The 14518-nt window shown below is 41.3% G+C and overlaps 1 protein-coding gene across 1 annotated transcript in view; it reads left to right on the forward strand.

Annotated features, from left to right (window-relative positions):
• LOC125461540 (short transient receptor potential channel 4-associated protein-like) overlaps positions 1 to 14518 on the forward strand; it is a 106632-nt gene that overhangs the window by 61841 nt on the left and 30273 nt on the right. Inside the window, exons 10-13 of the mRNA XM_048550452.1 lie at positions 967 to 1095; positions 5685 to 5743; positions 10087 to 10188; positions 11908 to 11991. Of these exons, the coding sequence (XP_048406409.1) occupies positions 967 to 1095; positions 5685 to 5743; positions 10087 to 10188; positions 11908 to 11991 (374 nt within the window). The remainder of the gene's footprint in view (positions 1 to 966; positions 1096 to 5684; positions 5744 to 10086; positions 10189 to 11907; positions 11992 to 14518) is intronic.

Below are 14518 nucleotides of genomic sequence, written 5' to 3' on the forward strand. Positions count from 1 at the left end.
TAGGAATATTAAATTGCCTTGCTTAATACAGTATTTCCACTGAAGGTTGGAGGATCAGTCAACTCTGGACTGTGAAAATACATTGTTAGTGAAGATTGTAGATAGGCAATGGCCAGTATTGAAAGAAGTAAGAAGAAACTTCTGTCAAATAGCAGATTTCAACTTTTGGAACTTTAGGAAACAGCCATTTGGATTCTTCATTCAAAACTTCATGAGCTTTCCTTAAACAAAAAGAAACCTCAGTTGCCAAACAATTGCTAGGGTTAAGCTTTGAGGATTTTCAGAAATCATGATGTAACTCTCTTGTCAGTTTCATAAATGACATTCCAGTTATTTTTAGCTGTGCTGTCCTTTCACTTGTCAGCTTTTTTCCCTTTCCTTCTCCTCTTGGTGGGTTACTGAGAACTCTGAGGAGCTGTCTTAACCACGTGCTGTTTGGAATGTTTGACCACAATTTGTCTTTTAATCCATACTGTCATCTGATTTCAGATGTTCAGAGTATAAGTTTATGTATGCTGTGGATGTTTAGTAACATTTTTGAAGTAAAGTTTTTTTTTCATTTTTAGAAATTGTGGAACCTTGTTGCTTTTTAGGAACAAGAATTTCAAACTTCAAATAAAATGTTAGTGTCTCTAAGCAGATCACAATATAAATATAGTGGACGCATGGTGATCATAATATTTGAAATAATGCTAAAGCAGAAGTCCCAACTTTTTAAGATCACACACCAGAGTTAATTGAGACAACTTAAAAAGAGTCTTGCTCAATCCAAATGCTAACTTTCTTCAGTGCAATGGGAACTTATAAAATTTAGAACCACGATTTTGTTGGATGCATTGGTTTTCATGTAATAAGGATGTGAGTGGCAGTTGATCATGAGATCCTTGCGCTATCTCTGATTCAGTGAACAGCACCTTGTGTAGTGTGACATAAATCAAGAGCTGAATAATTTCCATACTGTTTCAGGTTCACAAGATGTTGGCAGAATTTCGACTTATTCCTGGTCTTAATAACCTGTTTGACAAACTGATCTGGAGGAAACATTCCACTAATCATGTGTTGCATGGGCAGAATCAAATCTGTGACTGCAGCCCAGTAAGTATGAAACTTGCGGCATAAGTGACTGATTGCAGGAGTTGTTGTCATCACGCAAAATGCTGTTCTCTCTTTCACTAATACTTCTAATATGCAAGCTTTCAATGCCCTCATTACATTACTGGAAAGTATTGGATATGTTGGATTGTTGAGTGCTTAGTCACTTGCCCCAATGATTACTGACCTGTGGGTTACCAGATTTGATCTGTGGATGTGCTGTGATGATGGATTGGAAAAGATTGCTTAGCTGTGTTTCACATCATTGGGAATTACATGCATTGCATATTTTCACATTTGCCTGATAACAAGAGTCTTCTAAAAATGACTTTTGGAAAAATTGTGATTTTGATTTTGTATTTCATCCATTCTTCACTTTAATGATTGAATCTAACTGCTGCTCAGTTTTTTGGTTTTGTGCACCCATAGTCCTTTTTGATAAGGTTGTGCCCGTCATCTGTTTCTCTGGTATTTTTCCTAACTGTTCAATTGTATCTATTGCTCCTCTGAATTGTATAATCAGATGAATCTGTGACAGTTTGTCATACGTAATGAAGTCTGCTAAATGTGTGGCAAAAGTCTTCTAGATTAGAAATTTTTAATTTCTGACAAATCCACCTACTATGGCTGAAGATTGGGGTCCGTCTCTTTGTTTAACTGTCCACTGTGGCCATCTGTGAGCCCCTGAACTGTTCCATTCTACTGTCGGCTAGTTTCTCATTCTGAACCACAACTTGCAGATTGACAGTGTGTACTGCTTATCAATTTCAAAGGTAAACCAATTTGACATCATGATATGTAGGAATATTTCTTCTAATCTAGACCAATGTCAGTTGCAGGATGGGCACTTGCTTCAATCGTGTTGGATAAAGTCTTGCCTAATACAAAATCACGCCTGGAAATTTTTAAATCTAAATTGAACAAAGTAATCTGAAATGCAACATTAAATTTCCACTGATTATTGCATTTGATTCCAAGTGTGATACAGAGTATAATGTTTGCAATAATGCCATGTTAAGGGTCATTAGAATTTTGCTAAAATCAAATAAAGCTTTTCATTTAAGAGAAAATGAATGCTAGCGAAACTTGCAAACCAGTCTCCAGTATCCTCAGACTCGGGCTCCTTTTGATTGCATCTTGCAGTAGTTCTGCTACCAAATTGTGGGCCTCGGCAGTATTGCAATTTCAATTAAAAGCCAAAAGAACTGCAGCTGCTGGAAATCAGAAACAAAAATAAATTGTGGTAAAAGCTTACAGGTCTGGCAGAATCTGTGGAGAATGTTTCGGTTACAGTGACCCTTCCCCCCCCCGAACTGAGGCAGCGAAGTCTTCACCTTGCCTTTTGCACTGATGTGCTGCTCTCCTAGATCATTGAGGGTAACTATGTTTGCAGAATGACCTCTTTCAGTGAGTCATTTATTTATCTACCACCACTGACAGCTGGCTGTAGCTTGCAGAGTTTAGGTCTGATCCATTGGTTGTGGGATCATTTAGCCCTGTTTCTCACTTACTGCATGTGCTGCTTGACACGAAAGCAATATCTGTTTTTCATCTTCAGCAGAGTGAGATGTCATTTTTAGGCTTGCCAGGTGCTGCTCCTGGTGTGTCCTCCGGTGTTCTCCATTGAACTCAGGTTGATCCTCTGGCTCAATGTGAACAGTAGAGTAGGGGGATGTGCCAGTCCATGGGTTCAGAATATAAAAGAACAATTCTGAAAGCCCATGCTACCACATGGATTCACTGTCATGAGCTGTTAAAGTCTACCCCCTTAGCATGATAGTGCCACATCTTGGAGGACAGGACTACAACAGGGCTATACAGTGGCTGCTGATAATAATATTATCATGGACAGATGCATCTGTGGCAGGAGGATTGGGTAGGATGAGGTCAAGTACGATTTTTCTGTCAGTACCTGCTACAGACCCAGCCTAGCAGCTCAGTCCTATAAGGCTCAGCCAGCTTGGTTATTAGTGGTGCTGCTGAGCTGCTCTTGGTGATGGGTATTGAAGTACCCTATCCAGTATACATTCTATGCCCTTGCCTACCTCTAACAGCTCTCATTTTTGGCACTTACCCCCCCCCACCCAAAAAAAATGTCAGTAAGGAGGACTTTGCAAGCAGGACAGCACTTTGTGGTTGTTACCTGTACTGCTAGGGGTGGTGCCAGATGACCCATACTGCTTTATTCCTTTGTTTGAGGTGTTTTGACAGTTTGTTACAACTGAATGCCTTGCTAGACCATTTTAGAGGGCGGTGAAAAATCCACAATTTTTGTTGTGGATCTGGGCTGACAAATAGCCCAGACCAGGTATGACGGCATATTTCCTTCCCTAAAGGACATTACTGAACCAGGTGGGTTTTTACAAGAATTGAGAATGGTATGGTCACCATTAGACTTTTCAATAGAAATCTAGACTTGATTCAAATTCCGCCACCTGCCATGGTGGGAATGCAACCTCTGTCTTGGGATTAATAGCCCATGGAAATATTTTGCCATCTTATTCCATTTAGAAAGGAAGATGCAGAAATCAATTGCAAAACAAGGTCTTGTGCTGTGGGCCCAGATTTCCTTTCAATTATTATCATTGAAATAAATTATTTACTGGTTCTAAAATTAATAATGCAAATGTTCTGCAGGTGTGACAATGTCTGTGGTAAATCACTTAACATTTTCAGTTGATACTGTCTTGTCAAACTGTGTTTTTAACCCAGATCTGACACTCTAATCATCAGACATCACTGGCTTGAAGCGTTATCTGTTTTTCTCTTCGCACATGCTGCCTAACCTGAGTATCTCCCATCTTTTATCCCATGTTTCCAAAACCTGTGGTGTTTTGCTTCTCTAGAGTTTATTTTCTCTGGAACTCTGTTCTAGAAAATTGCTTAGCATGTTTCACATAGAACATAAAACAGTACAGCACAGGCTCTTCAGCCCATAATGTTGTCCCCAACCTGTTATCTTACTAAGATCAATCCACCCTGCATACCCTACATTTTACTGTCATCCATGTGGCTACTCAAGAGTCACTTAAAAGTCTCAAGTATCTGACTCCGCTACCACTGCCAGCAGCGCATTCCACATGCCCACCACACTGTATGAAGAACCTACCTCTGACATATCCGCTATACCTTCCTCCAGTCACCTTAGAATTATGCCCCCTCGTAATAGTCATTTCTGCCCTGGGAAAAAGGTAAATGGCTTTCCACTGTATCTATGTCTCTCATCATCTTGTACACCTCTACCAAGTCACCTCTCATCCTCCTTTGCTCTAATGAAAAAAGCCCTAGCTCTCTCCACCTTTCCTCATAAGACCTGCTCCCCCCCGCCCCCAAGTCCAGGCAGCATCCTGGTAAATCTCCTCTGCACCGTCTCTAAAGCTTCCACATCCTTCCTATAATGAGGTGATCAGAACTGAACACCATATTCCAAGTATGGTCTAACAATGGTTTTGTACAGCTGCAGCATAACCTCTTGGCTCTTAAACTCAATTCCCCAGCCAATGAATGCCAACACACCGTACTCCTCCTCCTTTTTACAATCCTGTCATCTTGGGTAGCAACTTCGCGGGATATGTGGTCGTGGACCCCAAGATCCCTGTGTTCCTCCACACTGCAGAGAATTCTGCATTCAAATTTGACCTTCCAAAATGAATCACTTCACACTTTTCTGGGTTGAATACCATCTGCCACTTCTTTGCCCAGCTCTGCATCCTGTCAATGTCCTGTTACAACCTACAACAGCCTTCCATGCTGTCTTCAACTCCCCCAACCTTCATGTCGTCGGCAAACTTAGTAACACACCCTTCTGCTTCCTCATCCGAGTCATTTATAAACATCACCAAGAGCAGAGGTCCCAGGACAGATCCCTGCAGAACACCACTGGTCACTTAAGCTCCATGTTGAATACTTTCCATCTACAACCAGCCTTTGTCTTCTATTGGACAGTCCATTTTGTATCCAGACAGCCAAATTTCCGTGAATCCTATGCCTCCTTACTTTCTGAATGAGCCCACCATGTGGAACCTTATCGAATGCCTTGCTAAATAGCATAGACTCCAGGCATAACGTTAGGATGCACAGAATCTTGGGTGAACAAAAGTTAGTGGTTTGCAGTTGTGGACTGATATTTGATCACAGGATAATTCTTTTGGTTGCAAATGGGATTTTTCTAATATCTGAAGTTTTTGTAATTGTGTTGTGTTTGTACCTGTATCTGATGGACTGCAGTAAATTCAAGAAGGTGGCTCATTGATTGAAGCAATGATGATAAACAAATTATGCTTACATCTGATGGGAAGCTATGTTTTAAACAAACTGTTCTGGTTGGTAGTTTAGGGCAGAATGTTCGCAATTAATTTAAAGATTTTTCTGTAAAATTTTTTTCAGCAAATATTTTTCATTGTGGAAAAGCAAAGCTGTTTCAGTAAGTGACCCCTGTCACCGGTGCGTTAATTATTCATTATGACTGCTGTACACCCAGTCACACGTGGACACACTTTGACCTAATTGTGTAATTGCTGAATCGTCTATTCTTGAAAGTTGTTTTTTCATTTCAATAGTTATCTACCTAACCTTTTGCTATTCCACTACAGGAGATTTCTCTGAAAATCCAATTCCTGAGGTTGCTTCAGAGCTTCAGTGATCACCATGAGTGAGTATTTAGAAACAGCCATTTCTGGTATTGCTTTCCACGTGTAATCATTCTTTCTTTCCAGTCAATGCCCAGCGCTAACAAAGGGTTTTATCAGTGTGTAATCCCAAGACAGGGTTGTTCCCTTCCAGTGGGAGAACACTTCAGCGGTCAAGCACATTCGGCCTCAGATCTTTGGGTAAATGTCCTCCAGAGTGGACTTTGGGAAACACAGCAACACAGAGTCACTGAGCAGAGGCTGATAGCTAAGTTGGGTATCCATGATAACAGCCTTAACCGTGATCTTGGGTTCATATTGCAGTAAAGGGATCCCACCACGCTATATCCACTCTCACACTATACACAGATCTGCAGAGTGAATTTGCATTTGCAGATTTGTAATTGCAGATGCATTCTATTTTATTCAAAAAGCACAGCTTCTAGACAGTGTGACATTTTATAAATTCCTACTCTAGAAGTAAAATCAGTCTAATTCCAAGTTAACACACAACCAGATTATAAACAAGGCTTTACACCTCAAATGCATTGTCTGGCCTGAGATGTCACCTCTGGTTTACTGATTAAAATCTTCAGTTATCTTGGGGCAGTGACTTGAGAAGAAATTCTGGGATTTGCATATTAACCCTTTATAACTGATTAAAGATTAAACAGCTATCTTAGGATTGTTAGATATATTTGAGAGTTGTTTGGCCATTTGATCTTTTGAAGATAAAATCTGTGTCTGATGCCACCTCTCTCTCTGACACCTGAAGAACAAGTGAGACTCCAAAAGTCTTGTGACTTCAAATAAACCTGTTGGACCAGAACCTGGTGTCGTGTGATTTTTGACCTTGTCCACCCCAGTCCAACACAGGCACTTGCACACAAGGCGTAATGTTTCGACTTGTGTCAAACCAACTTGAACTGCATTCATTCACAACCCAGGGACCGCTTGTGTTAAATTGAGGGGCCTAGATACAGTATTCAGGAAGGGATCTTTCCCCTGATGAAGGGATCAATAACCAAGGGACATAGATACAAGGTAAGGAGCAGGAAGTTTAGATGGGATGTGAGGCATTTTTATTCCTCACCCAGTGTTTGGTGGAAATCTTGAACTCCCTGCCTGTAAGTTTGGTAGAGGCAGAAACCCTCGAGTATTTCGATGTACGCTTCTGATGTCAAGGCACACAAGCCCAAGGGCCAAGTGCTGGAAATTAGGATTTGATTAGTTAGGTGGCTATTTTTGACTGGAATAGTCTCAATTAATCAATGGGCCTTTACAGCGCATTAGGTGGCCATTCAGTTCATCATTTCTACACCCCTCTGAATCAGCACTTCAGTTAGTCCACCTCTTGCTGTAACCCAGCTGTTTGTGTGTGTTTGTGTGTGTGTGTTTGTGTCATTCCAACTCCCTTTTGAATACATTAAGCTTGCATCAAACATGCTTTCTGGTACTGTATTCCAGACCAAAATGATTAAATAGACTTTTTAGATATACTTTTTGTTTCATTTATCGATTATTTTCAATCTGTGCCTCCTTGTTATTTACCCTTCCATAAGTGGGAACAGTCTTGCGTGCATTTGTCCAGAACCCTCCTGCATTTTAAATGCCTCTTAGCCCTATTCTCTGTCTACTATTTTCCCCCAAGGGAAACAATCATTTCTCTGCTTTAACTTTGTACCCTCCTGCCTGGAACCATTTACATCTGTTGTCTAATTTGTTTACATTCGTCCTAAAATTCACACCCAGAACTGTATGGAATACCTGGTCTGAGGTCAAACTAGTGTTCCACATAAACAAAATAAACTCCTTACTTTTATACTGTGTACTCCTGTTCATAGTCTGGGGCACTCTGCTTTATTAACCATTGACTGAATTTGTCCTGGCACCTTCGAAGACAGACATATACACGCATACACCTAGGTCCCTCGTGCACCCTCCAGAGCTGTATAGTCTTTATATTGTCTCTGTATTCTTCAAAATGAATCCCCCCATTTCTGTGTATTGAACTTCAGCTGTTATTTTCACTACCTTGTCTCCTTTTGAAGTTCTATCACCTTCAGTTTAAAATGATTCCAATTTAATATTATTTGCAAATTATGTATACCCAGGACCAGGTGATTGATTGTGCTTCAAGAAAAGCAAGGATGCCAATAATGACCATAGCACGCTCCTCTACAAATCTGCAGCTGGGGAGAATGCATTAACCATTGTCTGTTTCCTGTCACTCAGCCAATTCTGTATATAAGTTCCATGCTGTTGCTTTTATATCATGAGCCTTAACTCCCAGTCTGCTGTACAGCAATGTATTGTATGCCCTTTGGAAGTTCTTGTACTACATCAACATCATTGCCTTTGAGCCCCTCTTTTAACTCTTCAAAAAATAATCATGATTGTACCTTACAAAATGCATGCTGACTTGCCTGAATTAACCTACATTTTTCATGTGGATATTAAATTTTTCCAAAATTGTTTCTATAGGTTTCCCTATCACTGATGTAAAACTGACAGGCTTGACTCTTTGTCTTTTTGAACAAAGCTGTAATTTGTTGCAATTCTCCCATCTTCTGGCACCACCCCTAATGTAGGGAAGACCGAAAAATTTTGTCAGCGCTCCACAATTTCCAGTCTCACTTCCCTCGAATTTTGAATATTGTTGAAATAAGACATGTTTTGTTGAAGTGTTTCATCCTGCACTCAATTCACAGATTTTCCTTTTGAGTTGGTATTCTATCGCATATACCGTGTATGAGTGGAGAGTGCTGATTGGTAAAGACCCTGCAGTTGCAAATGCATTGCAGGGTAAGGGGTGACTTGAGAAACCATCTGATCAATGTATAGTTATAACACAGGCTGACTTTGTTCCCGCTTTCATCTTTAAGGTTCTCTACTATTGACCAGTTAAGGTAGATTTTCTTTAGTCATAATATCTGTTGGAATTCGCATAGTTTCAAACAGCATAAAATTGGCATAATGGGGCCCAAGCCACTTTATCACTGTGCAGCCAGATGTGTCAAAACATGATGTGGTCCAGAAAAGTGTTGCATCTCTCCCTGGAAGCATTTATTTAAAAGCCATTCATTGGTTCTTTTCTGAAGACAATGCTCTGAGCAATCTGTCAAGCTGCCTAGTTAAATGAAAACAAAATTAAGCTGTTAACTGCTATCATCATTAATTGGTGCAAAAATTTTCTATGACACAGCCTCTATCAGAGTCCACTTGACAAACAATCAGCGCTGTCCTTTCCAGCAGTACAAATGTTGATTTTTTTTTTCTCCTTGAATTGCTACTCTTCTGAATTGCCCTGCTGAGTGCAAGATGAAAAGCTTCGATACAATGCCTCTTCTGCATTATTCAAGTTCTTACTACTGAATGATGACAATGTCTTAGTATTTATGGATGTATCTCATCCAGTCCTGGTGCTTTCTCACTTTTAGAAGTAGACTATCCGATGCCTTGTTATCAATTGTGCATTCTTCCAATGGCTCAATTCGCACAATGGTCTGTGCAGCATCTTTCTTGACAAGAACAGATGCAAAGTGCTCACTAAACACCTCAGCTGTGTAAGATAACAAGGTATAGAGCTGGATGAGCAAAGCAGGCCAAGCAGCATCAAAGGAGCAGGAAGGCTGACGTTTTGGGCCGAGACACTTCAGAATTTCTGAAGAAGGGTCTAGGCCCAAAACTCCAGCCTTCCTGCTCCTCTGATACTGCTTGGCCAGCTGTGTTCATCCAGCTCTTCACCTTGTTATCTCAGATTGTCCAGCATCTACAGTTCCTACTACCTCCAGCTATGCACCTGCTTTCATGTTCAGTTTGGCTCCTAATTGTCCTTTTACCCCATTTACTGTTTAAATGTCTGTAGAAGATTTTGGGGTTCTTTATGTTGGCTGCCAGCCTTCACACACCCTCTTTATTTCTCTTACCTGCTTTTCATTGCCATCTATATTCAACCTGCTTATTGGTTCTATTTCCTACCTGATATTGGTCATGAGCGCACTTTCTTCTCTATCATCATTTGTACCTCTGTGGTAGCTTTGAACCTCTAATACTGCTATGGATGTGTGGTTCCAGTTTTCAAACCAGCCAAGTGGATTGTGAAAACCTGCAGAAATCTGCTACTGTAAATGTGTTGGTTGCATCTTTGCGCAGTACAGATTGTGATTTCATCAGTAGAAGACTTTTCTCACTAAGTCCTGATAATATGGTGTGAAAATTCATTGCTTATAAAGTTGTAGGCTTTAGATCTGCGTCCAATCGCTAGCACCTTTCATGCCTTCTAATTGACTATACAATAAAACTTCCAAGTGGATTTGACTGATAGTTCCCCTTTTATATGACCACTCTTGTTTTGGGTTTTCAGGAATAGATATCTATTATTGAACAGCCAGGAGCTGAATGAACTTGCTGCAATCTCTTTCAAAGCTAACGTTCCTGAGGTGGAAGCAGTTGTTAACACTGACAGGTAAGAGACATATTATTATACACGCAACGATGGGCCATTACAATGCTTAAAGTAGAAATACACATCCATTAGTTCTGTCATGACTTTATTTCTGTTGCGCAATATACTGATTCTAAATTAAAATGCCATTTGATTTAAAACTAGGGAAACTGCCCTGTTTAGGAGAGTATCTAGCTTACTGAGGATAATGGCTTCACTATCTAGCCAAGTGACCGTTTTTTTTAAACTTCTCCATTGAATCTTGTAATAGCAGTGGTTGATGATCTGCAGTCAGGAGGTAAGCCTCTTGTCAAAATACTGGCCTTGCTCTGGTAGCTGTGATATTAGGCTGGTTAGTTCATTTCAGAATCACCTTCGAATATTCTCTCTCTCCAACTTTGGATTTTCATGGTTTGGCAATGACAGTGGCATGAGGAGGAGGGTTTTTTCTTTCTCATGGTAGCCGTTATTACCTCTCTATCTGGCATGAATGGTACCTGCTGCAGTCAGTCTAAACTGGATTTTATTTATGACCATAGTCTACTTGGCCTACGTATTAGAGAGGACAGTTTTGACTGGTGTAGGGAGGTTGCCAGAAATGGGAGAATAGTATTAAGATGGTGTGGAAGCAGATAAGAATTTGCAGGGTAGTTGGTCTTGATCACCTGTGTATATATTTGCCATTGGACTATGTGGTCAGTTACTGTGTTAGCCACAAAAAAGTGAGCAATTTCCTGGGCTTTCAACCTGGGGTGTCTCACTTTTTTGAAGCAGGTCCAATTCTCCATAAACTTGCTGTTTCGTGACATTCTGTGAAGTCATAAAATAATAAATGAAGATGCAGTTGGAGATTCTAAACTCTAGATTCAGAAATGGGTACTTCACTCCATATTTCTAACTTTGTGGCATTTGGAGTGTTCTTTTACAGTGATATTGTCCCTACCTTTTGAACCAGAATTCCCAGGTTCAAGACCACCTGCTCCAGATGTCATTAAAATGTCTGAGCTGGTTTATTAAAAATGTCCACAGCACTTGATACAATAATGGAAAGCCTGTTCGTAAAATTAACTGATCCAGTTTAACTAATTGGCCATCTTCTGGCGGTAATAAATGGTAGCTCATATCCAGTGAATGAATGAATGAATAAATTAAACAAGCCAAGTTTCCGAAACAGTTCTTGCCCAGGATGTACTGCCCAATTTACTCAGTATTGTGGCTACGCCATCCAGGCAACACCCAACGGGTAAACTGAATGTTACTTGTGTATATGAAGATTTTTTTCTTATTATTCATTAAGGGGATGAGGGCGTCACTAGCTGGGCAGCGTTTATTGTCCAGAGGGCAGTTGAGAGTCCACCACATTGCTGTTGGTCTGGAGTCACGTGGAGGCCGGACCACGTGAGGATGGCACTTTGCTTCCCTAAAGTTCATTTAGTGAACCAAATGGGTATTTCCGACAAGTGGCCATAGATTCACAGTCATCATTAGACTCTTAATTCCAGACATTCATTGAATTCAAATTCCACCATATACCATGGTGTGATTTGAACCCGGGCCCCAGAATGTTATCTGGGTGTCTGGATTAACAGTCCAATGATCATCCCACTGGCGATGGCCTAGGGGTAAGACTCTCTCTTTAAAGCTTCAATAACACTAACTGTGTGAAGCAGTGTACTCTGATTTTTAAACTGAAATTATAAGTGAGCAAAGAGCTTGAATCACGTTTTTCTGTTTTCATAGAACCTTGATTTGTGATGGGAAGAAAGGACTTCTGACAAGATTATTACAAGTGATGAAGAAAGAACCTGCAGAATCCTCCTTCAGGTAGGCTTCCTGTTACCTCCCAAAACCTCTAGTATCTTTTTCTCAACTGGTGAATTTATGACTCTTTCCATTTCCCAGTGATCATATAGAACATCTCTTGGCACCTCTCTTCTCTTGTGTTGCCACTAATGGGTACTGGACTGATGGGGCTATAATTATGTCTCTGGTCTTGTTTGGTTTTGAAGTTAGTCATAAGGGACTCTCCCTGATTATTAAGTGGTCAAGGGAGATAAGACCATAAGACAGGAGTGGAAGTAAGGCCATTCGGCACATCAGGTCCACTCTACCATTTAAATCATGGCTGATGGGCATTTCAACTCCACTTCCCTGCACTCTCCCCGTAGCCCTTGATTCCTTGTGAGATAAGACTATAAGGGGCTCAATGAGAACTGGTTCCATCATTTTTATCATCCTTGGATGGATATCCAGACCACGAGCTCCTCAATTTTGAACTGCTCTGTTTCTCCAGGATGACATTAAATATTTTAATGTTTAATAATTCTTCAAAAGCAGGTAGGTTACATCTGACGAATCTGAAATGAGGCATTGAGGGCTAACAGACGACATGAGATACTGCAGGCAAACATGGTTAAGGAAAATCCCAAAGCCTTTTATTCATATATAAAGAGCAAGAGGGTAACGAGAGAAAGGATTGGCCCACTTAAGGACAAAGAAGGAAAGTTATGCGCTGAGTCAGAAATTGGGTGACATTCTTAACGAGTACTTTGCATCGGTATTCACCAAGGAGAGGGACATGATGGATGTTGAGGTTAGGGATAGGTGTTTGCTTACTCTAGGTCAAGTTGACATAAGGAAGGAGGAAGTGTTGGGTATCCTAAAAGACATTAAGGTGGACAAGTCCCCAGGTCCGGATGTGATCTATCCCAGGTTACTGAGGAAAGCGAGAGAGGAAATAGCCGGGACCTTAACCAGAAGGCAAAGTACAGGGCTAGTGGTAAGATTCTTAGGAGTGTAGATGAGCAGAGAGATCTCGGTGTCCATGTACACAGATCCTTGAAAGTTGCCACCCAGGTTGACAGGGCTGTTAAGAAGGCATACAGTGTTTTCGCTTTTATTAATAGAGGGATCGAGTTCCGGAACCAAGAGGTTATGATGAAGCTGTACAAAACTCTGGTGCGGCCGCACTTGGAGTATTGTGTACAGTTCTGGTCACCGCATTATAAGAAGGATGTGGAAGCTTTGGAAAGAGTGCAGAGGAGGTTTACTAGGATGTTGCCTGGTATGGAGGGAAGGTCTTACGAGGAAAGGCTGAGGGACTTGAGGCTGTTTTCATTAGAGAGAAGAAGGTTGAGAGGTGACTTAATTGAAACACAAAATAATCAGAGGGTTAGATAGGGTGGATAGGGAGAGCCTTTTTCCTAGGATGGTGACGGCGAGCACGAGGGGGCATAGCTTTAAATTGAGGGGTGGAAGATATAGGACAGATGTCAGAGGTAGTTTCTTTACTCAGAGTAGTAAGGGAATGGAACGCTTTGCCTGCAACGGTAGTAGATTTGCCAACTTTAGGGACGTTTGAGTCGTCATTGGATAAGCATATGGACGTACATGGAATAGTGTAGGTTAGATGAGCTTGAGATCGGAATGACAGGTCGGCACAGCATCAAGGGCCGAAGGGCCTGTAATGTTCTATGCTCTATGGAGAGTTGGGCAGGTAAATGGCAGATGGAGTTCAATCCGGCAAATGCGGGGTGATGCATTTTGGAAGATCAAATTCAAGGGTGGACTATACAGTAAATGGAAAAGTCCTAGGGAAGATTGATGAACAGAGAGATCTGGGTGTTCAGGTCCATTGTTCCCTGAAGGTGACAACACAGGTCAATAGTGTGGTCGAGAAGGCATGTGGCATGCTTTCCTTCATTCGACGGGGTATTGAGTACAAGAGTTGGCAGGTTATGTTGCAGTTGCATAGGACTTTGGTTCGGCTGCATTTGGAGTACTGTGTACAGTTCTGGTTGCCACATTACCAAAAGGATGTGGATGCTTTGGAGAGGGTGCAGAGGAGGTTCACCAGGATGTTGCCTGGTATGGAGGGTGCTGGCTATGAAGAGAGGTTGAGTAGATTAGGATTATTTTCATCAGAAAGATGGAGATTGAGGGGGGGATCTGATTGAGATCTACAAAATCATGAGGGGTATAGACAGGGTGGATAGCAAGAAGCTTTTTCCCCCAGAGTGGGGGACTTAATTACTCGGGGTCATGAGTTCAAAGTGAGAGGAGGAAAGTTTTTGGGAAATATGCATGGAAAGTTCTTTATGCAGAGAGTGGTGGGTGCCTGGAATGTGTTGCCAGCGGAGGTAGTAGACGCAGACAAGTTAGCGTCTTTTAAGATCCATCTGGACGGGTACCTGGATGGGCAGGGAGCAAATGGACACAGACCCTTAGAAAATAGATGACAGGTTAGACAGAGGATCTTGATTGGCGCAGACTTGGAGGGCCGAAGGGCCTGTTCCTGTGCTGTAATTTTCTTTGTTCTTTGTATAACCATCGGATGGGGGACTATAGATTG

Source organism: Stegostoma tigrinum, chromosome 19 (genome assembly GCF_030684315.1).
Source record: "Stegostoma tigrinum isolate sSteTig4 chromosome 19, sSteTig4.hap1, whole genome shotgun sequence".
Taxonomy (NCBI): Eukaryota; Metazoa; Chordata; class Chondrichthyes; order Orectolobiformes; family Stegostomatidae; genus Stegostoma; species Stegostoma tigrinum.